We start from the raw sequence: 23,725 nt of genomic DNA, 5'->3' as shown, positions 1-23,725 counted from the left end.
CCTCGGAAATGTATGGAATATGTTTTGGAGCGTGGCCGCGTCCAAAAGCAACTCCCAGGCCGAATCTCCAGCCCTTGACCTCCTCACTCCCATAGGTGAGCTCAGAGTAGGCGTCCACGAAAGGGGAAGGTGAGTACACTGGAAGGGCAACAAAGAGGAATGAGGCTCTTGGGGTTGTTTTTGGACAGGGAATTATTTACTGTCTTTTTGTTTCCAGTCACAGAGTGTTTCCTTCTTGCTGTCGGGCCTCAGGCAGACTTTCAATGGGGGTTTATAGATCTCCTCATGTCTGTAAAGTCATACAGGAGACCTGAAACGGAATGTCCACGCGGTCCAGCTGCTTTGCGATCCAGTTGTCTCCGTGGCCACGGGAAACGTTTCCCAAACAGAGCGTCTGTTCCTCATCGGCCACATTTCTACTGTAGTTTACAAAACCGGTGGCCCAGATCAAGAGACCATGATTTATTAACCACATGTCCTCTAGTTCCTTTGCACTCTGAGAGGAAAATGTTTCACTAATGTGTTGCCATGTTTGCTTAAGTGAAAGGGTCACAGGGGGGGGGGGGGGGGGGGGGGGGGGGGGGGGGGGGGGGTTACAGATGCTAAGTAACAAAGTCAGCTGCTAAAAGAGCTACTGGCAACCAAAACTCAGAGGACAGAGGAAAGTGGAGCAAATCCCCTCCACCAGACCAATCCGAGTTCAAGCCAGTTATCAAAGCCATCCTACTAATGGCATAATACAAATAATAATATTAATAAGGAGACAAAACCCAATAAAAATTAAATATTTTTGTTCCATAGAAACTGCCGTTACATTGCCACCGCCTCAGTGTGCAGGGAGCCAGCCTAGCAGGGCCTATTTTAATGTGAACATAATCATTATTAATAAATAAAAGCGATGGTGGGCGGCCGGGTTTCATTCAACAACAACCTTGTGCCGCCTCCCGTAATCATTCATTTTAAATGTCAGTGACTTTATGATAAGGATGTAAATAATGATTTGATCAGCATCGCAGTGCAGCAGCCCGGTACGACTATGAGCCACGTGTGAATCGCAATTTCATAATATTCAAAGACGCTCATGTCAACAACGGTTAGAATGGCAGCGGGATCCCGTGGACATTGGCCGTGAATTTTTTTTAATGAAACAGCCCAGCCTGTTTTTGCGGGTCATCCAGGACATAACGAGATCCAAGCCCCCGTGAGACGATTGTCCTGGCCGGTCTGTTCAACGTCCACAGAATTGGTGTGAAATATGAGGATGGAGAAGCAGAGAGCAGGCTACTTAAAAAAGATTTTAAAAAAGAAACAGAGCGGCGGTTTGCGGTCTGTGAAGCCCCCTCTGGGCTTCGGCCCCCGGCCTCCTCCCTCTGTCATTGGGTCACAGTCGAGAGCGAAGACTGCCGCATCAGCGAAGGAGAGGAGGGGATGGGGGAGGGGGGGGCTGTAAAAGTGGGAGCTAAATCATTTCCTCCAGTGCACTTAATACCTTTCCCATCTGTTGCTACCATTTCTCAGAAAGAAAATTGGGATGCCAGGCGAGCGTGGTTCAAAGTAGGAGGCGGCGTCGACTCCTTTCCTCATTAAGAGCGGCTCGTGCAAATTTGGTTCCCTTAAACTTTCACCGTTCACTTCGTTTCCCTTCTCCTCTCGAGACGAGTTGAGCTTCAGCCAAAAGGTTTCTGTCTCTCTCTCTCTTTCCTTCCATTTCTCCTCCAGTAATGTCTCGCCCCCTCTTCGCCCCATCCATAATATTAACGGCGAACCAATCTGCCCTACTTATTTCATCCGTCCCCATTCAACTCTTTTTCTTGGCCCCTGTATGCAGGTACGCCGTGCTCATATTTAAATGAATGGGGGGGGGGGGTGAAAGAAGAGGATGTGAAAGAAAAAAGGGGGCTGCTGGTGTGTGTGAGCGTGTCTCGCCGGCGCACCTGCAGACAGTAAGTAGAACAGAGTAAAGAATAATGTTTGCTTATCCAAAGATGATGGAGCATCCCCTAAGTATGAACTCCCAGTGAATGAACCAAGTTGTTGCACTCCACGAGGGAAATACCTAACAGCCCCGATTCAAAGACAAGCCAGACTCTCCCTCGGTGCTTTGAATCGGCTTTATCATTGTCTACCCGGGAAAACGTGTGGCCTCATTAATAAAAAACGGCAGACAAGTTGAGGAAGTGTTGCTGCAGAGACAAATTCAGAAGAGGGTTAGCAACAAAAAGGCAACATGCAAAAAAAAAAGCTGTTTTAAAAACCGGACCAAAGCACCCCAGAGGCCGCATCATAGGCGTCACCGCCATTCAGGTTCGTCTCCCCTGTCGTCAATATCAATAATCACCAGCAGGCGCAAAATGACTTTTCAGCAAAGACGGTCCTGAGCACAAATGAGGAATAATTAACGCGGGGCTCAATTCGGTCAGGGTCCCTATTCTTATTGTTCACCTGTTTAAATAATTGGATAGGAAACTCTAATGAGGCCCCTTCCCCGTGTTCTGATTTCCACCCAGGGTTTGATTGGCGGTTTGCTATGATGCAATCAAGTCTTCTATGCCCGGACACGGTGATAGTATTCCGTGCTCTCCACTGATAGTGACTGTGTCCCTGATGGGGCTTCTCTCAAGAGACGAATTTCAATCCCAAAAGACGCAGAAATAAATTCAACATCAGGAATGAGTGGGTATTCTGTTCATGGAGTCTGCTTACTCAGCTCTCCTGCCTTATTCCCTGATCTCTGGGAGGGAGTTTCACAGATACAATAGGGAGACCGCTCGGCACACACACACACACACACACACACGCTCTTACACTCGTGGGAATCGTTCCAGCGGAGCACACCTGGACTAATTGGGCAGATAGGGAGAGCTCACGGCACCCAAAGGACGCTAGCGTTCTGAGTGTGTGTGTGTGTGTCTCTCCCCCTTCTTCCTGTATGACCTAGAGCCTCTCCTTCGCTGATAAGGTGATAGATGGTGCAAGCTTCCTCTCTCTTCTTCCTCATCCTCATCTCCCAGCCCATCCATCCATCCATCCTCTCTGGATGGAGGTGAGAGGTGAGGAGCAAAGTGATGGATGGAGTGTGGGGGAAAACTTTTCTCCTGTTATGTTCTCCTCCTGAGAGGATGGAAGTGAAAGAAGTAAGTGGGGGTGACACATGACGTTCAGAGACAGAGGGAAAAAAATGGCCAAATCTCTAAACAGGAAAGTCTAGACAGCAGCCTCCTCCACAAAGTCTTTCATGCACACACACACACACACACACACACACACACAGCTCCACCCGCTCAGGGGAGAGTCAATTAAAAAAATTGTGGATCAGAGGAGGGGAAATTTGATTTGATTAGTCATGAGAGCAGACCACAGGAGGGCTTGGCTGGAGTCTCTCTTTCTCTCTGTCCGTTATCTGATCCGTCTTCCCCCTTTCTTAATGTTTCACACCTCTCTTTACATATCTCTTCTTCTTACCGTGAGGTTGTTGTCTTTCACTAACCACTTTTTTTTATAAGCAGCTTCGGAGGCTCCGGTCCTCTGCACACAAGGTCTACTGTACAGTGTCCCAGTCTATTACCTCCTATCTCACTTTATGGACGCTACCCCCCCCATCCTCCTCCTCCTCCCCTCTCCCCTCCCCCCACTACTTCCCACTTCTAACAGAAGCTCAGAGTAAGCCCTACTACTCAGATTACTCCCCCACTCGCCTGCTCATCCACAAGATGTGCACCAGCCACTACCTGGACCTGTTCATCACCATCATCATAGGGCTCAACGTCATCACCATGTCCATGGAGCACTACCAGCAGCCCAAGGTCAGATCTGGTGGGGTAAAGAGGGGCTTTTCGCTTTAACTATTCATACCAGCGCTTGAATAATAATTTCAAATGTGTCTTATCGGTCACTCATTGCAACCACATGTTGGTCTTGGTGACATTTAAGTGTGGTATGATGGATAGGTTTGTTGGTTTGTTTGCATACTGAGTCAGTAAATTCATTTTATTCTGTGTTACAACTGTTTCAAAGCCATTTACACCAGTCCACAAATATCAAATTCTGACAAATGATTTTTTTGGGGGGCGCATACAAATATTGCCACATAATCTGAAAAATATCTACTTTGGATGTTAAAATGAAATATTATTGGAATATTCATTTAAAAACTCCTAGAACTCCAGGTTTATGGCTTCACAGTACTTCAGTTTGTGTCAGAAATGATAGCTGTGCCACTGATAATAAACATGCCAATAATAAAAAGAAAAATAGCATGTCAAAACATTGTTACTTGTTCTTTAAACAAGGGCGAGAAAGGGATTGGGTCAACAGAAAATAAAGTAAAAATAAATTAAGAATTGGAAAAGCCTTGTGAACTATAAAATAGAAGTCAAAACAATACATATGAGATTATTACACAGCCAATAAAAGAGAGAAAGACACATTCTGGTACACCCAACAGGTAATATAAATCATATGTATCCTAAGTAACCACACCAAGGTCTGCTATGAATACTTGTATAGCCCATATGTTAATCGCCACCAGGCAGCTGTTCCAGCTGGAATTTGTCTTTTGTCCCTCAAATTAGAAATATTTCTATCATTTCAACATATTGTTGGCCACCTGTTCAGAACCGATCACAACCCTGAGGTGGAGGTAGAACAAAAGATGGCTGAGGGAGGTGGAGGGAGAGATGGTATTTAGCAAAATGCAACAAGAGGCAAAGTGATGCAGCGTAAAGGAGAGAGGTATTACCAGAAGAACATTTGAGATACGGCGGCAGTGTGGCATAGTGGATGGAAATGGGAAGGTAGTAAGGTTGGTAAAGACATAGGAAGTATAGAATAGTGGAATTATCCTTGGGATGAATGGAACTTTGAGTAAAAGTTGTTAACAGAACAAAAGGTTATTGGGTAGAATAGAAAGTCTTTGGGTACAATAAAAGGTTATTGGGTAGAATAGAAAGTCTTTGGGTACAATAGAAGGTTATTGGGTAGAATAGAAAGTCTTGGGTACAATAGAAGGTTATTGGGTAGAATAGAAAGTCTTAAGATACAATAGAAGGTTATTGGGTAGAATATAAAGTTTTTATGTACAATAGAAGGTTATTGGGTAGAATAGAAAGTCTTTGGGTACAATAGAAGGTTATTGGGTAGAATAGAAAGTCTTGGGTACAATAAAAGGTTATTGGGTAGAATAGAAAGTCTTTGGGTACAATAAAAGGTTATTGGGTAGAATAGAAAGTCTTGGGTACAATAAAAGGTTATTGGGTAGAATAGAAAGTCTTTGGGTACAATAGAAGGTTATTGGGTAGAATAGAAAGTCTTGGGTACAATAGAAGGTTATTGGGTAGAATAGAAAGTCTTAAGATACAATAGAAGGTTATTGGGTAGAATATAAAGTTTTTATGTACAATAGAAGGTTATTGGGTAGAATAGAAAGTCTTAAGGTACAATAGAAGGTTATTGGGTAGAATAGAAAGTCTTTGGGTACAATAGAAGGTTATTGGGTAGAATAGAAAGTCTTTGGGTACAATAGAAGGTTATTGGGTAGAATAGAAAGTCTTAAGATACAATAGAAGGTTATTGGGTAGAATAGAAAGTTTTTATGTACAATAGAAGGTTATTGGGTAGAATAGAAAGTCTTAAGGTACAATAGAAGGTTATTGGGTAGAATAGAAAGTATTTGGGTACAATAGAAGGTTATTGGGTAGAATAGAAAGTCTTTGGGTACAATAGAAGGTTATTGGGTAGAATAGATAGTCTTAAAGGTACAATACAACTTTCTTGGGTAGAAAACAAAGTCTTTGGGTACAATATGTTTTCTTTTAAGTAAAATAGATAGTCTGAAAGTACAATAGAAGGTTGTTGGGTATAATATAAAGTCTCTGGGTTCAATAGAAGGTTTTTGTCTGGTTTTCTATCTTTATTCAAGAGTGTGTTCTTTTCTTTTAAGAGCAGGACTCACTGATTTTTGTAATGTTTTCCCTCAAAACCCTTAGCAAATTGAAAAATAAAAACCTGCTCTTGAATCGAGAAAGAAAACAAGCTCCATAAGTGTTGGGTAAAGTAGGTATTTAAGTCAGGGGTGTTAAGGATTTCACAATTTGTAGCAAATGGATATACAGTTGATACTTTATTGTTTGGCTGAATGGAATGGAATTGAGTAAAAGGATGTATCACAAACTGGAACTAGCTGTGAGTCGATGAATTGCCACCAGTAAGGATTTAGTAAAATCCCTCTTGACCACCAGTTCTCTCCCTGTCTCACAACTAAAGGTCAGTTTTTACATGCAGATGGCAACTGTGAATTCTCCCACAGGCTAAAATGGACTCTTATATTCTAGTGGCCTTTTCATGGATCATGAGGGAGGGGTTGGACAATGTGAGTGATCAAGAACAGCTAATTTTGGAAAAGAGGACAGAGTTTACAATATGGACTTTAAAAACTATGCATGCAGGAATGATGTGTAGTTAAGACCGCAAAGATATCCACCATAGCAAGTAAATTAGTTTAACTGATTGACATCGGAAAATTGGTTTTATTTATAAAAATAATTAAAACAACAACAATAGGGCAAGATCCTTAAATTTACTTTCAGCCAAGTTTAAGCACATTTCATATAATGAGAGACAATGAAATCCACAGCTCACCCTGCTAAGATACCAGAACACGTAATGCTAGCTCTACTGACTCATCACGATGGATACTTGTGCAGTTTATTAATCTTTAATATTTCTCTCCCTGACATCCTCAGGAGTTGAAAAAGGCATTGACGATCTGTAACTACATCTTCACCGTCATCTTTGTCCTGGAGTCGGTCTTGAAGTTGGTGGCCTTCGGCTTCCGACGCTTCTTCAAGGACAAGTCAGTATTCAATTGCCATGATCCCCTTAAAGGAACACTGTGTAGGATTATTGGGGATTTATTGCCAGAAATGTAAAATAATATTCATGTTTTCATAAGTGTATAATGAACTGAACTGAAGAATATTTGCGTTTTTGTTACGCCAGAACCAGCCACTCATATCTCCTCATTGCGGGTCCTCTTCACAGAGTCCGCCATGTTGTGCCGCCAATGGACAAACCATTCTTGGAGCCTTTTGTACATTACCTGAAGGCCAACATGCTTACTACATACTTACATACTAAAACACGCTTGGAAAAGGAGGGTTGAGGCTTTCAGTTGGATGCAATCTGCAACCACACCAGGAGACGCCACTTCCTCATACACGCTGGTCCTTTAAGTGGCGCCTTTGTCAAACATCTCTGACAAAGATCTGACCGAAATCCTGAAAAGAACATTTAACTCCCAGTTTAGGGTTTTGACACGTTGGCGGACGTGATATTGTAATGGAGCGGTGGTTAAAGGTACGGCTCTTTAACCTCTGAGTCATGTGGAAAATCTGAGGCAACGTTCAGAGAGCTTAAATGAGCGTTTTCTAACGGGCTCCAGTGGATGGTTTCTCAGTGAGGCCTGTATGAATACAAACGGCCTCGTTAAACACCCATAAAACACGCTGCCTTAGATGATGTCATAGCTTTGAAATCCCTGGCTTCCCGCTGAAAACCACACAAATAACACACAAACACAATCGCGCAACAGCACAAATGTATGTTACTACACGTGACATGCACGTCGATGCACACACACACACACACACACACACACACACACACACACCTCAGTGGAGGAGTCATGTTTTTGGAACAGCGCTGACCACCAGGGGCTCCATGATGTCCACTCTCTTTGCCAGAGTCGACCATTAATCTTTTGATATTACCACTATACGCATAAACTCACACACAGGTACACACAAACACAACATTCACCCAAGACCCCAGGGACTAATTTACAAATCTTATTGGTATTTTGAGTAGAAGTTCTTGCGTTGATTCACACTTTGATCGTGTGATTAAGGATGTTAAGGAAAAGCTATGGAGGGGACAATGGCCATTGATAAACCTGATTAGTACGACCACCCACCACCATCCTCCCTGACTTTCATTCTCCCATTTTGTTCCAGACATGTGTTTCGGACACATTAATTGCACAGGAGCTGGGAATCTAGATTTTGAACACACTGCCGACTCCTTATCGGAGTCTGCTGCATCTATTCTTATGATACACTCAAATTGAAATGATGCCGTTGCTGCTTTTTTAATCGGCCTAATAACACTAAAACATTCTGCACACTCCCATGCATCCAGGAAATTGTCTCTAAATCTGACGTTTAAGTGATTAGTAAGCTGTGTGTGTCAAGCACTCACCCCTGTAGGCTTGAAGGTTGTTTAAAAAAGTGCGTTGTTCGCCCCTTCCCAAAAGCACCGCAGTGGTCGGCAGCTCAGATCCTTTCAGTTTGAATTCATTGACTCCTGGTTAGTAAAACACCATTGTTCTGTTCATGACAAAAGTCTGATGTGTTCTATTTTACAAATAAGCACATAGTTTTAAAACCAAGAGCTAACAAGGTGTACATGTTCATATAGCAGGTGTTAAAATTAAAATGAAATTGACAGATTTTGGCTCCGGGGAAGTCTCAACTTATTTTTTCTAAAGCCAAAATTGGGTTGCAAAGTCTGTGCGATCAGATTTGTGCAGCCAGTCACATGTATCATAGGTTTTAAGTGAAAAGAAGTGCTCTAAGTCAGTGCTAGGGACCGACGGGTCGTGTGTGTGTGTGTGTGTGTGTGTGTGTGTGTGTAGGTGGAACCAGCTGGATCTGGCCATCGTGCTGCTGTCCATCATGGGCATCACTCTGGAGGAGATTGATGGCAACGCGCTGCCCATCAACCCCACCATCATCCGCATCATGAGAGTGCTGAGGATAGCACGAGGTATGGAACTCCCACATGTCTTCCCCCGCCCGTCCATCCGTCCGCCCCAACCTCTACCTCACACTCTCTCTTTCACAGTGCTGTAACTTTTAAGATGCCTGGTTAAACAGCCTCGTCCCGGAGACCTCCCATCGTTTTCATTTTTTTGCACGGCAAGTCTCAGCGGGGTTCAGGCAGGGTGTGAGTCGACCAGATGGCACAGAGAAACACAGCGAGCTGGCAAACACAGTGCTGGGAAGGAGCGCACAGTTAAAATGTAGAGACAAAGGGAGAGAAAATGGGAGAGATGAGGAGAGATAGCCAAGGGTGGGGGAGAGTCCAGGCACATTATAGCAGTAATTGGATTAAACTCAGAGAATATGAGACGAGGCACGGGGGGGATCAAATGAGAGGAGGAGGCACGGCTCATGTCTGACCTGACGAGGAGATGCATGAAAGGAAGAAAAAGGTATTTCGATGGGTGAGAGAGACGGAGTGGGCGTACAGGTTATTTGAAAGGAGAATAAATGGCGGGGCAGGTGGAGGTGGTTCGGAAATTCGGAAAGGTCGAGTTCAATAGACAGGGGTGGCCGGGGAGGGAAGAAGAGGAAGGGGAGGGCAGCGCTGTGTGCTTCAAGCTGATTACTGTCCAGGTAATTAAAGATAAAAAAGAGGTCGGAGGGGAGGAAACGGGGTGCAAAGAGGAGAAGAGACCCGGCAGAAAGAGGAGATAAGACAAGCGGGAGGGAAGCTCACCTGTTTTGTCTGATTAATGGACCTGGAATAGAAAAAGAAGTAGCGGGGGAAGTCGTTATCGATTACTGTCACACAGAAGACCGGGCACAAACACATGCTCCTGTGTGTGTGTGTGTGTGTGTGTGGGAAGCCGTGATTTGGCTGGGTACAGTAGTCTCCTCCTTCTCTATCTGGCATCAACGTGCACATGTTCAGGCCATATCATTTCCACTCTGGCTCCACTGTAATCACATTGGGACGTTCCTCGCCGACGTTGATTGACTATTAAAGGAATAGTGTGACGTTTTGCGGAAATATGCTTGTCCGCCTTTAGGGACGATCATCATTACCACTCTTAATTTCATTAAGGGCAACGCTGTCAGCCAGTTAGCTTAGCTTAGCACAAAGACTGGAAGCAGGGGGAAACAGCTAGCCTGTCTCGACCCAAACGTCTCTGCCCACCGGCTACAATCCCGGCTGTTTCATGTTTTCATTTACATGTTTAGGTTAAATATTTCTTGGTCTAGGCCTGGAGTTTTGTCATCACTGAGGTTGCTAGGCAACTGGTGGAAGCTCCTTCAAGAAAAACCTACATTTTTCGAGCATCTCTACCTTTCCACCCCTTGTCTTGGCGTACCTCAATCGGTACCCCGATCCCCATACCGGTGACCTAAAAGTAATAAAAGCCCACGTGTGTGACTCCACTATCGGATTAGCCTGCAAGTAAGGAAGATGTTGAGTCCTTTCAATTTCAAAGAAGGCGTGATGGCACAAGTCCCTGTTCTGTTCTGTTATGTAAGAGTGAACCATCTTCATATTGGTGAGACAATTTTTCACTTTCTGTGTGTGTGTGTGTGCGTTTGTGTGTGTGTGTGTGTGTGTCCCCGCAGTGTTGAAGCTCTTGAAGATGGCGGTGGGGATGAGAGCTTTGCTGGACACCGTTATGCAAGCCCTGCCTCAGGTACACCGTCAACTCTGTTAAATAACATCCACCGAAGCCACTGAATTCTCTTCTTTTTTTTAAATACATAATTATTATAACATGTCCCACAGAAGCTGTCCCTAAAATTACATCCTGGAATCCTTTTTTTTATGTTGGGTACACAGTCTTCTGTTTCGGGGGGGGGGGGGGGGGGGGGGGGGGGTTGGGCGCCTCGTCTCCCTTGAGCTTTCTTTTTATTTTGTTGTTTTTTCGCCGACTCCAGAGATCCTTATTTGCATAACCACCCCCTGCCAAGAGACCGGGGAGCGAATGTAGCTTCAGGTTCTTTGTTTTGAGCGGCGGTGGGTGGATGCCGGGGCGGTGGAGTTGGTAAATGAGAACAACTTCTGCGGTGTTTGGAGCGAGAGAGAATTAACTCTCGTCCCTGTCGTTCACGGCCTTCTTTAATGCTACCTCTGTACTGCCGCCCGTTCCAGGCTAATTCCTCCTGGAGCTTGTCAGAAGTGTTCATGATTAATACATCCCATAATAGGCGGTGGTGGGAGTGGGAGCAGGTTGCCGCATGCTGATTAGCATTGACGGTGGCAGCAGCGGCAGCCACAAATCCTCAAGCTTTTCATCACCTCAACCCACCTGATGTACCGCTCTCGTCCAGGATCAGCTGCACGACTAGAGCTCCTCGTGTTTTTATTCACATTTGTTTTGTTTGTTTAGTCTTAGTTTTTTTTTGTGTCTTTTGTGTTAAGCTTCTTACAAGTTGATGATCCACGAGAAAAAAAAAGAAGACCACCTGGAAATGCTCTTGTATCGCAGGGTGACCAAATAAGCTGCACCGCCGTGTTTGAGGAACGTCACGTCGTCTTGAACGACGGGTTTAGCTGCGTCTCCTGGATTCTAATCTTCCCTAAACCCAGCAGAGCATCGGGGACAAGGGAGAGCGTATCAGTGCTGGCGGGGTTTTATGTCTCCCAGCTCGATATACTAGTTCAACACGCTCAGAAGACTCTTCAAAGGCTTTTCATGGTCTTAGCAATGTTTTTAACCCGAGTCAAATGTCCAAAGTGTGTGTTCTTTATTCATTAAAATCATCCACCAACAGTTTTATATCCTACTGACGATATATATACTCCCTGAATGCCTTTGTTCTTTTGCAATGGAACTACTTCAAGGACCCCCGGGGGACAGGACTCACCCCCAGAAACGGGGCTGCTAACTTCAGTCCACATTTTCCCGGAACAGCTCCCACGCAATGGGAACACATGTTTGACTACTCGTTACCACTGCTCAGAGAGTTTAGCCCCGCATGCTAATATTCACAGCTCGCGTCTGAGCAGATAAACAGGCAGTGAGATCCGTTTCCTTTACGTCCGTCTCCCGGTTTTTTGGGTTTCGGGCAAAGAGAAAGCGAATTATGGTCCAAAGTCTCCCTCTTACTTACGTCCCCGTGCTCGCCGCACACAGCGATCCAGGGCTCGACAGGCCGGCCGTGCCCAGTTACGGTCTCTAGGCTGTAATTGGACAGTCGCAAACGCTTGTTTTCTTTTCCCCCTCTTGGCTGCTTCATCACGACCCTCCGTTCACTTTCTCACTGGAAGGACTTGTTTGTTGTCCCCCGTTGTTGGTTTATTTTGCCAAGGATTTCTCTCCTCTGACTAATCCCCTCTCGCTCTCTCTCTCTCTCTTCCTGTTGTCTCTCTGCAGGTGGGGAACCTGGGTCTCCTCTTCATGCTTCTCTTCTTTATTTTCGCAGCGCTGGGTGTGGAGCTGTTTGGCGACTTGAGTAAGGGACACACACAGACACACCACCCGCAGTATTCCATTCTCCCCTCTGTGGGTTTTAATCCATCCGATGTTAATTGCTTTCCAAAGCCCTTTGTTGAGATGCCATATTGATTTCTCTTTTTCACATTCTAGCTTGTCGCTTTCGGACTAATAAAACACTATTACGGTTATTATCATATAATCGCAAAAGCCCGGTGTTGTTACAACTCTCTTTGTCTCCACCTCTCTTCTTTACTGTCTGGCCATTCCTTCCCTTCTTCCCCCCCCCCCCCCTCCCTCCCTCCCCCCCTCCTCCCCCTCCTCCTCCTTCTTTCCCAAGTCTGCGATGAATTACATCCATGTGAAGGTCTGGGGCGCTATGCGACGTTCAAAAACTTTGGGATGGCATTTCTGCTGCTCTTCAGAGTTTCCACCGGAGACAACTGGAACGGCATAATGAAGGTGAAACTACCACTGCAGTGTGGGACCCCTGCAAACACACACACACACACACACACACACACACATGATGCACATTGATTCTTTAAGGCACGCTGAGAGATGTGTTGACATGCGGACCCCCATTTTTGTAGATGGTTATGATTCAGTGTTAAAAAGGGGATTCTTTTTCACCCATGGCGCCAAATAACAGCTGGTACATCGTTGCGTTGAGACAACTAAGATGCCAGTTACCTCAAAATGATTCTCACACACTTTTTATATGGCTGTTGGTGTGTTGTCTCCGCGTTCCTTTTTCGAGACAGATTTGGGTAAAGATTCAGGGGATTACAAAACAATGATTATTGTTAAGTGCGTTTATTATAAATTGCGAACCAATTCCTCCAACAACTGGTGGCTCGAATTATGGGATCGCCAATGTCTCGTGGCAAATCCATATGATAAGATATTTGCATATTTGACTGGATAAGTGAAAACGTTCACCTGCTAGTGACGCTAGATAACAAGCTGAAGTGAGCAGGCTTTTTTCCCTCTTTTGGCGCAACGTTCCGATAGCAGGCGAGACATTTCAGGACCGATTGGCGTCGCCATCCCCCAGAGAGGAAGCTCTCACGGTCCTTATTGAACGTTATCCAGGTTGATACATCTGCTTGCTGGTAAAAGCTGTTCATGTCATGTGCCCGTGCTCCTCCCAGGACACACTGAGGAACTGCGGCCAGAACAGCACCTGCTACAACACCGTGGTCTCGCCCCTCTACTTCGTCTCCTTCGTTTTGACCGCTCAGTTTGTCCTGGTCAACGTGGTCATTGCTGTGCTGATGAAGCACCTGGAGGAGAGCAACAAGGAAGCCAAGGAGGAGGCGGAGCTGGAGGCCGAGTTGGCGCTGGAGCGCCAGATGCAAGGGGGAGGAGACGTGGTGACGAGGTCGCCCCAGCTCAACCCTATGGCGCTGGGCATGGACAGGTCGAGCTCAGGGGGTTCCCCCTGGAGGTCCACCAGCGGGGGGGACGGGGACATGGACCAGGAGAGAGAGTGTTCTACGGACTCGCCCACTGCTGATATAACCAGAGACTCTGTAAACATCGGAGCAGACCCCCCTTCATGCCTGGAGCCCCCGCTGGAGGTGAGGAATCTTTTTGGTGTTGCTCAATAAGTGTTTGCGTTAGACATACTTTGAGCCTTTTCTTTTGGTTGTTTTGTTGTGGCACCTGTGCCTGTATAGCTCCACGCCTTCGCTATCAATGTCCTCATCACCCCGTTGTGAAACCATCCGTTTACTCTCCGGCCCATGCCGAGGGACACTGAGCATGCTGGATGGCATCTGACATCATAGATGTCTTGGGAGGAATGTCTCTTCGCTGCCTAAACCGTAGCCCACATGTAAACGGACTGTGGTGGAATTGGCCATAATAGGACATGTTCCCTCTGCATTCTGGCGTCGTTTCAAAACATAAGGGGGATGCATTTATGAGGGAGGTATCCAAAATCAGAGTCATGCACTGGATATGCAAATGTCTAATTTTGTATAACCCATACTGACCCATATCAGTGTGGTGTGTATACTGTGTGTGTGTGTGTGTGTGTGTGTGTGTGTGTGTGTGTGTGACATGCCAGTCATAGACAGGTCACAGTGCCATGGGAAAGCTGGACCACAGGGCCTTGTTGTTCACTTAAACAGCTATTTCCAGACAGCGGGGAACTTTTTGTAAGGGGGGGTTGCGATAGGAAGTAGAGGTCTCGCTGTCGTTGTGTGTTTCCCCTGTGAGATGTTATCCCTCTTTCCTCCAAAAACATGTGTGGTTAAGCCGCAATCTCCTCTGGGAGACCTGCGGTGCTGTAGTGCCCCCTGGTGGGGTTAAATGGCAACAAGCGCAAGGGTGGATGTTTGGAGGGAGGTTATATATATATATATATATATATTCACTTGCTGCTTGGAAGTTTCAGGTTATTTAGGACGACCCTTACAGGTCTGGATACTAACTAAGGCAAAGTGTGACTCTAGTTCTCGTCCTTGGATGTGTTTTATCTCATCTTTTATCTTGTCTTATGTCTTGCTTCTGCTTGTATATCTGTTTGTTTTTCGACCTGATCGATTCTGTCTTTCTTTCTTTGTGATCCACTCTCTCTTTCCACCTTTATTCCCGTGTCTCTTGACTTTCCATTTTCTACGACTTCTTCCATCCCCTCCTTCTCTCCCCTTCCTTCTGTCTTCTCCCTCTGCATCATCTAAGTTTGTCCAGCGGAGGGCGCCGTTTGACTCGGTCTCCCTGGTCATGCAGGGTTCAATGGAGGGAGAGTTGAGCTTGATGGACAACCTGTCTGGCTCTGTGTGCCACTACTACGCGCTGCCCCCCAAGCCCCCCAAGCCCCGCAGGCACAGCAGCGCCGAGAAGGTCAATAATCACCAGAATGATGACTCACTGCCTCCATTTTCATACGTCACGTCTCACGGGTCTCATTTTTTCGGGGGAAAAGAAATGAAAATTGCAAAACAGAAATTGCTGCTGTCATTTCTGATTATCAAGAACGAACCCTGAAACATTACAGACATGGTTTTGTGTCCTATACACAAGATTAAATACCATAATATGCTCTGTTGTCAATACAGTCTCACAAAGGGACTTTCCTAAAATGAGAGAGAGTGCCTTTCAAGGGTCAGTTCATCTAAATAACAATACATCCCATGATCTCACTCCAGAGGTTTTGAGATATTTGTCTTTGAAAGCACTCAAAATGCATTAAAAGGTGAATGGAATTTTGATTTGGGCTGTTTTTGTGCTCTCTGCATTTAATAATGAAGTGTTACAAATAAACAATAGCCGTTGTTTATGAAACAATGCCTTGGCCACTCAGGATAATTCACAGACCTCACTGGAACTACTTTCAACTGAGGAAATAGTCCCCATGAAGACTCCCCACAGGGTGTTCTGTGGATTATTATTATTAACAATGATTCTAAACAGAGACGTTGTGGTTTTAAATGTCATTTTCCAGTGTTGTGAGCAGCACAACCTGTTTTATTGTTATGATTCGCATTTAAGTGTATTTATTTTGTACTTAGGTGTGTTGATTTGTTCTGATTCATTCTATTTCACTCATCTTACTCTACATACATGTTTCTTTTGGGGGGGGGGGGGGGGGGGGTCTTTTAGCATCTCAGGACTCTTTTTATTTTTTCAGACGTCTTTTCATTTCTCATAAAGAAGCAAATCAAACTGATTGAAATGATCTCGACTCGCAGACAAACGTTCATTTACATGAGTAGTAAACGTTGTTCAATGAGGTCACAAGCAAAAAAAAAACAAAGTTTTGGAGCCGCTGGTTAGTTGAAATTTTATTATTTAAATGAAGATTTGATCAAGTTTACGAGGAATGAGATGAGTTTGGTCGACTCAATAGATGAAACACCATTCACCGTTATTGGCAGCATTTACCACTTTTTTTTCCTGAAATGTTATGACTCACTTGAATTAATTAATTGGAGAATAAAGTGTGTGTGTGCAGAATCCCTCCCTGGCCCACACTTAGAGACGCTTTAGCGTTCGCTGCGTCTCCTGCACACGTGTCATACTTTGCTAAAAACAGCCTCTCAAAGAGAGCTCTGGATCACGGCGCCAGCTGGAAGAAAGACATGGTCCTCTTTTTCCTCACGTGAAGGCAAATGGCGTCACGATCACATCAGCATTGCAAAAGCCCATCTTCTAAAAGCTTTAAATGGGTTCTGAGACGTCATTCTGAGACGCCATGTGGGCCACCTCTCCCCTTCGCATCCGAGCCTCACCCCGCTCTGCTGGGATGGGTCAGAAAGCCCCCCCCCCCCCCCCCCCCCCCCCCCACACACACACACACACACACACACTCCCCGCTAAGCAGCCCCCCAGAAACGCCCGAGGCTTCAAAACACTGCAAGAACGACGCCGAGCTCTGCAGTGTTCAGTGACGCCAATTCAACATCCACTTGGAGGTGTTTGCTTTAACACGACGTCTCTGTTCATCGCACACGGCGTGAATGAGTCCGCTCGTTTGCTGCTGTGAACGAGTGCGATTGTCCCACTTGCATCACGTCTCCTCAGAATCATCAGGCTGTGTGTGTGTGTGTGTGTGTGTCATCACACTGCTGTTCATCACACAATTGAATAATGTAAATAGTGTGGATTTGTATCTCTTTTACCAGGTGGTCTCATACAATCATTCAAATAAGTTCACATAAAGGAGACGACAGACTTGAAACCAACCAGTAAAATGCATCAAAGAATTAATAATTCAGTGTTAGGACAAGAACACCAGGTAGCCACGCCCCTAAAGCATACCCTGCTTTATGGTCTGTTTGACTCTAAATGGACCATAATTAACTAAATGAACATCATGCTGTATTAAAGAAGACTTGAAACTAGAGATTGAGACCATCAACTAATGTTTATAATGTTTACTGAGGTAATAAATCAAGAGAGGAGTAGAGTCATTTTATATAGACTTTTATACGACCTGACTTCTTTTTCCAACCAGAAGGCTTCAATTGTCAGACCGCTGTTTGGTTGCCGCCTGCCTTACATCAGAAACATGTTCCCTTTTCTAAGAATAAAACCCCTCATTAACAAACAAATCAAAAGGTCTTCCATCCATATAGCTCCCAGCCTCCACATGTTCTCTCCGTCCTTCCTCGTTGCGTCGCTCGGCAACACCCTTCCAGTTTCACACGTGTGTCTCCGTTAGCTGCAGCTCTTGTGTGTGCTTGTATGTGTGTGTGTGTGTGTACCGTCCTTATCTTGCTGCGTTTTGTTTTCTCTGCTCACCAGCCGTTGTCTCTCCCTGTCTAGATCCCTCTAGCGGAGATGGAAGCTCTGTCTCTGGCCTCTGAGACGTCCTGGTCCCTAGCTCTGACCGACGACTCGGCCCCCGGAGATTTTAACCCCCTCTTTCTAACCAGTCTGGAGTGCAATGTACTGACAGCACCTCTCTTTCTCTTTCTCCATCCCTCCCTCTTCCGCTCCGCAGTCTCTTGTAGTGTTTTTTCCCTTCACTGGGCTCTTCCAAAGCCACTTGCTCTCACATACTTGGGTGCTACAGGTTCACATTGACGTGGGGGTGGGTGGGGGGGTGGGGGGGGGGCACCAAGTGTATGCTCAATTAGCTAACAGCAAATGTTGCGGCGGTAATCCCAGCACAATTAAAAACATTGAAATGAGCTTTTCTTATGTTAATATTTGGATCAAATGACTCGTATGTAAAAGGTGTTTGTGCTTTCCTAATGAAGCCGCAGAGAGTTCCACCCCTGATCCGGCTCTTCCGCTCAGCTTTATGAGGTTCTTCGGCTCATTGTTTTGGTATTTCTGACCCGCAACGTTCCTGTTGGGATTAACTCTCAGTGCTCTCACTGTTGCTGCAGTAGGAAACTATTTTCAGCCACAGCAAAAAGATTACAAACAAATAATTGCTTTCAGTTGCAGTGTTTTTTGTTTGTTTTGTTATAACAATACAGGCGCCAAAGTTGGACATTTACACATTCTAGGTATGGTGACATGTGATGAATGACTGTCACCACCTCGTCCATTATTTTCTCCTCACAAGGACACGATGTCATGCTTTTAGACCTATAAATGCATCCCAGGATTAGTGGGTACATTCCTCAACGGCAAGGACGTCTTCCCATTTAATTGATAATTAATTGAATGCCAACCGGGTGTCGGGGATTAATAAAAAAAACAGTTTGGCACTTTAATGATCACGTGTCTTCCCCAGAGACTGTGACCACTGTAACCGTGGCAGTCTCAATAATGGAAAGGCCCGGGGGCAACACGTGGCACAAAGTCGCCGTTGACGGGACTGTGCTGGGAAAAAAAAAAAGAGGAGGAGGAGGTGGTGGGTTGAGAAGAAAAGGAGTACAAGAGGCGTTGAAAGACCCCGGTGAATCTAACCATGTGCCCTCCAACTTTCTCATTCCACCTTTCCAGCCTAATGTGTGTGCCTCTCCAGTCCAGTAGACTAGTGCGCCTCCTCACCTGCCAGTTTGCGGTTTTCTCTCCTTTGTCTCTACTCGTACCTCTTAGTTTTCTTTCTCCTCTCTCTCTTTTTTTCTTCTTCTTCTTATGTGCTTCACATGTGAGACTCGTGGTCCTTTTCCTGTTCAGTCTCCTTCGTCCGTGTCTGTACTCGTCTTCCGTCCTCTAGTTTCTTTTTCCTTGAGTTGCCGTGTGTGTTTGCCACTGGGGGGGGGGGGGGGTGGGGGTGGGGGTGGGGGGGTGAAGTGCGCTGGAGCCCCAGTAGCTCTGTGATGGCTGTGAACCGGTTCTGTAATGGGTCAGACTGCCCCAGCTCACACACAATCACGGAATGGCGAAATTAAAGTGACACGACTGTGATAAGTCCAGCGTCTCACAAATAAAAATAAAAAAAGACAAAGAAAGCGTTTGGAAATGTTGGACCTTGCGTGGTCTGGTTTCTGTGATCTGTGGCAGCTCTGTGCCCGTCAACCCCAACATGCAAATATCTGTTGTTCCGTGTGTGCCGATGACCTCGGCCTCTTTGCTCACAATGGTGTCTTAGAGCGTTAAGAGTGTGAAAGTGCTTTGAGTTAAAGAAGAGGATCCAATTCCTCCAGCCCCAGAGAGGACCCTGACTCCCTCGTCTCTTTCCCCAGCCGGAGCAGCTGGATCCTGGGGAGCCGCTGGAGGACAACCTGCTGAGTGTCAGGAAGCCGGTGGTGGGACGCACACACTCCCTGCCCAACGACAGCTACATGTTCCTCCCCCTGCAGCCCGTTGGCAACGCGGGCCCGGCTCCAGCACATCCTCTAGCACAGACACAGGAGCCCCAGCACATACTGGGCACCTACAGGGGCCAATCAGGTAATGTACGATACGGTATTCATTTAATTTAATTAAAAAGCCTCACAACAACTTTAAACTAGCACCTATTTAGTGTATTGTAATGCATCTGGGCAGCTTATTCACTCACGTTGATCCGAAATTGGGAGAAGTGAGACATGGTGAGGCCACGTAAAGATGTGCATTTGTAACATAATGCGAGTTGACGTCAACCAAGGAAGGTCATTCCTCTGAGAAGCAACACACCAGCTGGAGCCTTTCTGTTGTCGTCTTATATTGTGCAGGTTCCAGCAGCTCAGTGCGTTCCCAACCGGAGGAGCGCTCCCAGCAGCTGAACGTGCCCGCGGACCTCTTCAGACCCATCAGCCCCCACAGCCACTCCGACTCCGAGTGCATACCACGACTTCCCCCTCCCAGGCGGGCGCACACGCTCAGCCGGACGCTCCGCAGACAGGTGACTATAAACGGTCGTCAGATCTTCCCTTTACTCCGAAAATCGCTTCCATGACCTTCTCCTGCCTGTGTCTGTACTGTATGGGGATGAAAGCTCAAGACAAAATATCTTTAAATCTCAGATTTTCCCAAACAATTGTGGCCCAGAGCGACGGTATAGCCCTGAGAGGGAAGAGAGAAACATCTGAACTAAATGGGTTTCTTTCCATTTTGACTAAAGCACGTGTTTTTGCCAATAATCATTTTTCTAAGTTACTTTTTTCATAGGATCAGTGTTATTGTAATTCTCATTGTGGCCACAAGAGGCAGAAGTGCACTACAGCCCTATTTTCTAAATAGGACTGAAAATGTTTTAATTTCTCCAAGCACTCTAAACATAATTCACGTATATTGTGTGTTAGCCAGCTATTTAACATCACATTCTTGTCTTTCTTTTTGCTAGAAATGTATTTAAATCAACATGAAACATGAGGTTGTGGTGCACTACGGTCTCCTTTTGCCGAAATTAATATTACAACAAACAAACACTTTGAAAGGTGATCCTGACAAAAAAAATAAAGAAAATAGAAGAAAAAAAAACCTGCAAAACATTCTTCTCCCACCTTTTTCACAGATACAAATAAAGTACGGAACCTGGCGAAAACTCTTTATTCCCCCAGATGTTCTTAAATCATAAACGCAGGAGAGAAAACCCTCGTTGTTGTCATTGTCTTTCCCACTGGCTTCTCAGGGCCTCCGTGCTGACGCCTTGTTGCAGAGAATCTGGTTCACAGCTTTCCAGAATCCCGTTCCTCGTCGCATGTTCTAAACAGTTTCACTCTTCTCCCTCCTCCTCCCTCCCCTTCCTCCTGGTTTTCCTATCTGGTATTAAACGTATCCGCTGCCTCATCCTCCACACGGTATCTGTTTACTCTCTGATCTCAGCTCAGTTGGGCTCAAAAGCCGCCCGACCCGAGCTACTGCTCAAACACAGATACTCCTAGTTTCTGAAACGCCGGCAGACTTCAGCTACTTTCAGAAACAATGGACTCCCATGTTCATCTTCCAAGAGACAACCAGATTGAACACAGACACACAGGCTTCCTCCCTCCCCTGACCCCCCCATCACTCATTTGATTTGTTATCTCCTGCTAAACCATCAGCAACAAAGCGTCCAAGGCTCGGACCAGTTCTACGATACTCTTCATGTAGCATTGCGTCAGCGGATTCGAGCGCTGAGGGACGGAACGTATTCAAGCCAAGCAAAAGATGCCGTTGGCTTCGGCATTTACCCAAATGCAGTGCACTTAACTACTACTTAACTCAGGGGGTGGCTACAGAACAGACAGCGAGTGCTGACCACATGCATTTGGACCATTTTGTACATGCAGTGTACCACAGTGATAGCGCACTCGTGACTTTTCTATAGACTAGGTAGTGCATTGAAGGCATATAGCTGTCAACTATATACTATATACAGTAGTTATTTGCACCCATGTTCCCAAGTGTGGCTGTGTGATGGCCTGGTCGTGATATCTTTGGCCACAAGGTTGTCCCTGTGGCCCCACCACTCGGATGGAGACAGGGACGCTGAGTGCTGTGCCCCTTAAACCCACACATGCCTCGCTTCCTCATTTCTACACATTCTGGTCCGCCGGGAAACAAATCATACGGACATTTTATGAGTTTTAGCACGAAACCTTCTCCCACAGTAGCTGCATGCGTACGGTTGCCCTCTTGGCTGTTGGCCTCACACCCTGCGGATGGTTTTGTTCGGGGGGGGGGGACACAGATCACAATTTGGTTGTAAATTTAACTCCAAAATGGTTTACAGGGTGTTGAGTGAGTCAAAGGTTCGAGGGTTAGGTGGTCTGGTTCAGAGTTCACTGTGTTAGCCAGCGCTCAGTCTGACGAGTCCTTCTGTCCAACAAAAGGAAATAAAGATCAGATCTTCTTACATGGAAACAGCATTCACGTCACTTGGTAAATCTAATTTTTTATCTCAAAAGTTGAACTGGATGTCTCCTAGTTCATCGCCAACACTCTGTAACTCGCAGACGAGATCAGGATTGGCGACCAAACTAGTCACCTCCATCCGTGTTGTGTGTTACACTGAGACCCAAGAGAAACGTGTGGAGGATTCATTCACAATGATTAAAACAATCGATAAAGGACCAAAGTTCAGATCGCAATATATTCTATAGATGGCGTTGCAATTGCAATTCAACCCCACGCCGCCGATGAGCAGCACGTAGAGGACTCTGGGAATATGCTGGCCAGAGGGTGAACTTTGACCCAAACTGCTGCTTCTCATCCTCCTCACCTTAGACTAACTAGTCTCCCCCTCCTCTCATCTCCCTGATCCCCCGTACCCTCGCTATCCCCCATCTCCTCCTCCATTTCTTCACCGCACATTTACCTCCATCTCCCTCACCCTTCTCTCCTGAATACTCCCCCCCCCCCGTACATGCCCCGTCTTCCAGGTTGCAGTGTCTACTGATTCTCAAGAGGCCCTGTGTTCAGACAGAGGGGAGAGCAATGAAGGACTTGTGAATGTGGCCTCACTGGGCCTCCCTCCGTCCCCCTCCGCCTCTCCCCGCTCCCATCATTATCAGCAGCTTGCTCTCTGCCTGGTCCCCGCCACACCAGGCGCCTCCCCTAAACCCCCCCGCCCGGGCAGCGTGCACACCCAGCTTCATGACCAGCACTGCCTCGCCTCCCACTCCCCCTCGCCGCGTCCGCTCTTGCCAGCCAGGCCGCACCAACAGGAGGAGGCCTCGGCGGACCAGGAAGTGTCCCTCATTATCGATGGGGTGTTGGCCGGCAGCGGTGGCGTCACGGCAGAGGCGAGTGGCGACGGCGGCGCCGAGGGGAGCCGGAGTGCAAGCCAGAGGCCGCTGAAGAGGTTCCACAGCGCTGACACGCAGGGTCGCAGCCCCCCCCCGCCCCGCCTCCGCCCGTACTCCTGGTTGGACGACCCGAGGTGTCCCTCCGTGGGGGCACGCTCCTCGGTGGAGTCCGGCCCCCAGCGCAGCGCCTCCGGCTTTGTGTCGCGGGCCAACAGCCTGCAGATCCACAGCCAGACCTCGCCCCGACACAAGAAGAAGATGAGTCCGCCCTGCATCTCCGTGGACCCCCCCGACGAACAGGAGGGCCTCTACCCGGGCGTGGGTGGACTCGGGAGCATGGGGCTTGGGGGATTAGGGATGCCCCCTCCTCTGCCCAGCAGGGACACCTGCCTGAGGAGGAGAGCGCCCTCCAGTGACTCCAAGGACTCCTTTGACCTGGGAGTTGGGGAGGGCTCGGGACAGGACGGAAGCCCCCCAAACCCCAACACCAACCCCAAGCTACTGACTCTTCCCAGAGAAGACAAGCCCTGAGCACTGAACACTGATACGGCCACACACAGACACACACAGCTGGATGAACCCTTCACACACACACACACACACACGATGCACACTGTGTATCTGTGATGGTGATAGTTCTAGTAATAATGCTGTAGAGAGTAATAAAGGTGAAAACTACAACCAACAGTAAAAAACATCCTTGTTTCATAAGGCGTGCGTACTGTCGTAGTGTGACCATCCCTTGTCTTTGTATTGTTACTGCCAAAAGAACCCGGGAAGAAGAGAACGCCGGAAACAACGACACGAGACGTGACTGTTTCTCTTCTGCTCCGTCTGCATGCCACTGGCTGCAGCTTGACCCCATAACCTCTGGAGTGACATCAGCCCACCCCCTCACCCCCCTCCAGGATTTGGCGCCCTC

At 46.7% G+C, this 23,725-nt stretch overlaps 1 protein-coding gene across 1 annotated transcript in view; it reads left to right on the top strand.

The window, feature by feature from the left end:
- cacna1g (calcium channel, voltage-dependent, T type, alpha 1G subunit) overlaps nt 1-23,479 on the top strand; it is a 188,604-nt gene extending 165,125 nt beyond the window's left edge. The window contains 12 exon segments of the mRNA XM_034558363.1: nt 3,652-3,803; nt 6,741-6,850; nt 8,690-8,820; nt 10,425-10,495; nt 12,179-12,257; nt 12,579-12,700; nt 13,393-13,821; nt 14,930-15,091; nt 19,336-19,543; nt 19,807-19,976; nt 22,438-23,315; nt 23,317-23,479. Coding sequence (XP_034414254.1) covers nt 3,652-3,803; nt 6,741-6,850; nt 8,690-8,820; nt 10,425-10,495; nt 12,179-12,257; nt 12,579-12,700; nt 13,393-13,821; nt 14,930-15,091; nt 19,336-19,543; nt 19,807-19,976; nt 22,438-23,315; nt 23,317-23,341 — 2,537 coding nt within the window. The 3' untranslated portion in view covers nt 23,342-23,479.
- Nucleotides 23,480-23,725: the final 246 nt, after the last annotated feature.

This window comes from Cyclopterus lumpus, chromosome 19, assembly GCF_009769545.1.
Source record: "Cyclopterus lumpus isolate fCycLum1 chromosome 19, fCycLum1.pri, whole genome shotgun sequence".
Lineage (NCBI taxonomy): Eukaryota > Metazoa > Chordata > Actinopteri > Perciformes > Cyclopteridae > Cyclopterus > Cyclopterus lumpus.
The sequence above is the reverse complement of the archived record's forward strand: the minus strand, read 5'-3'. Positions and strand labels throughout refer to the sequence as shown.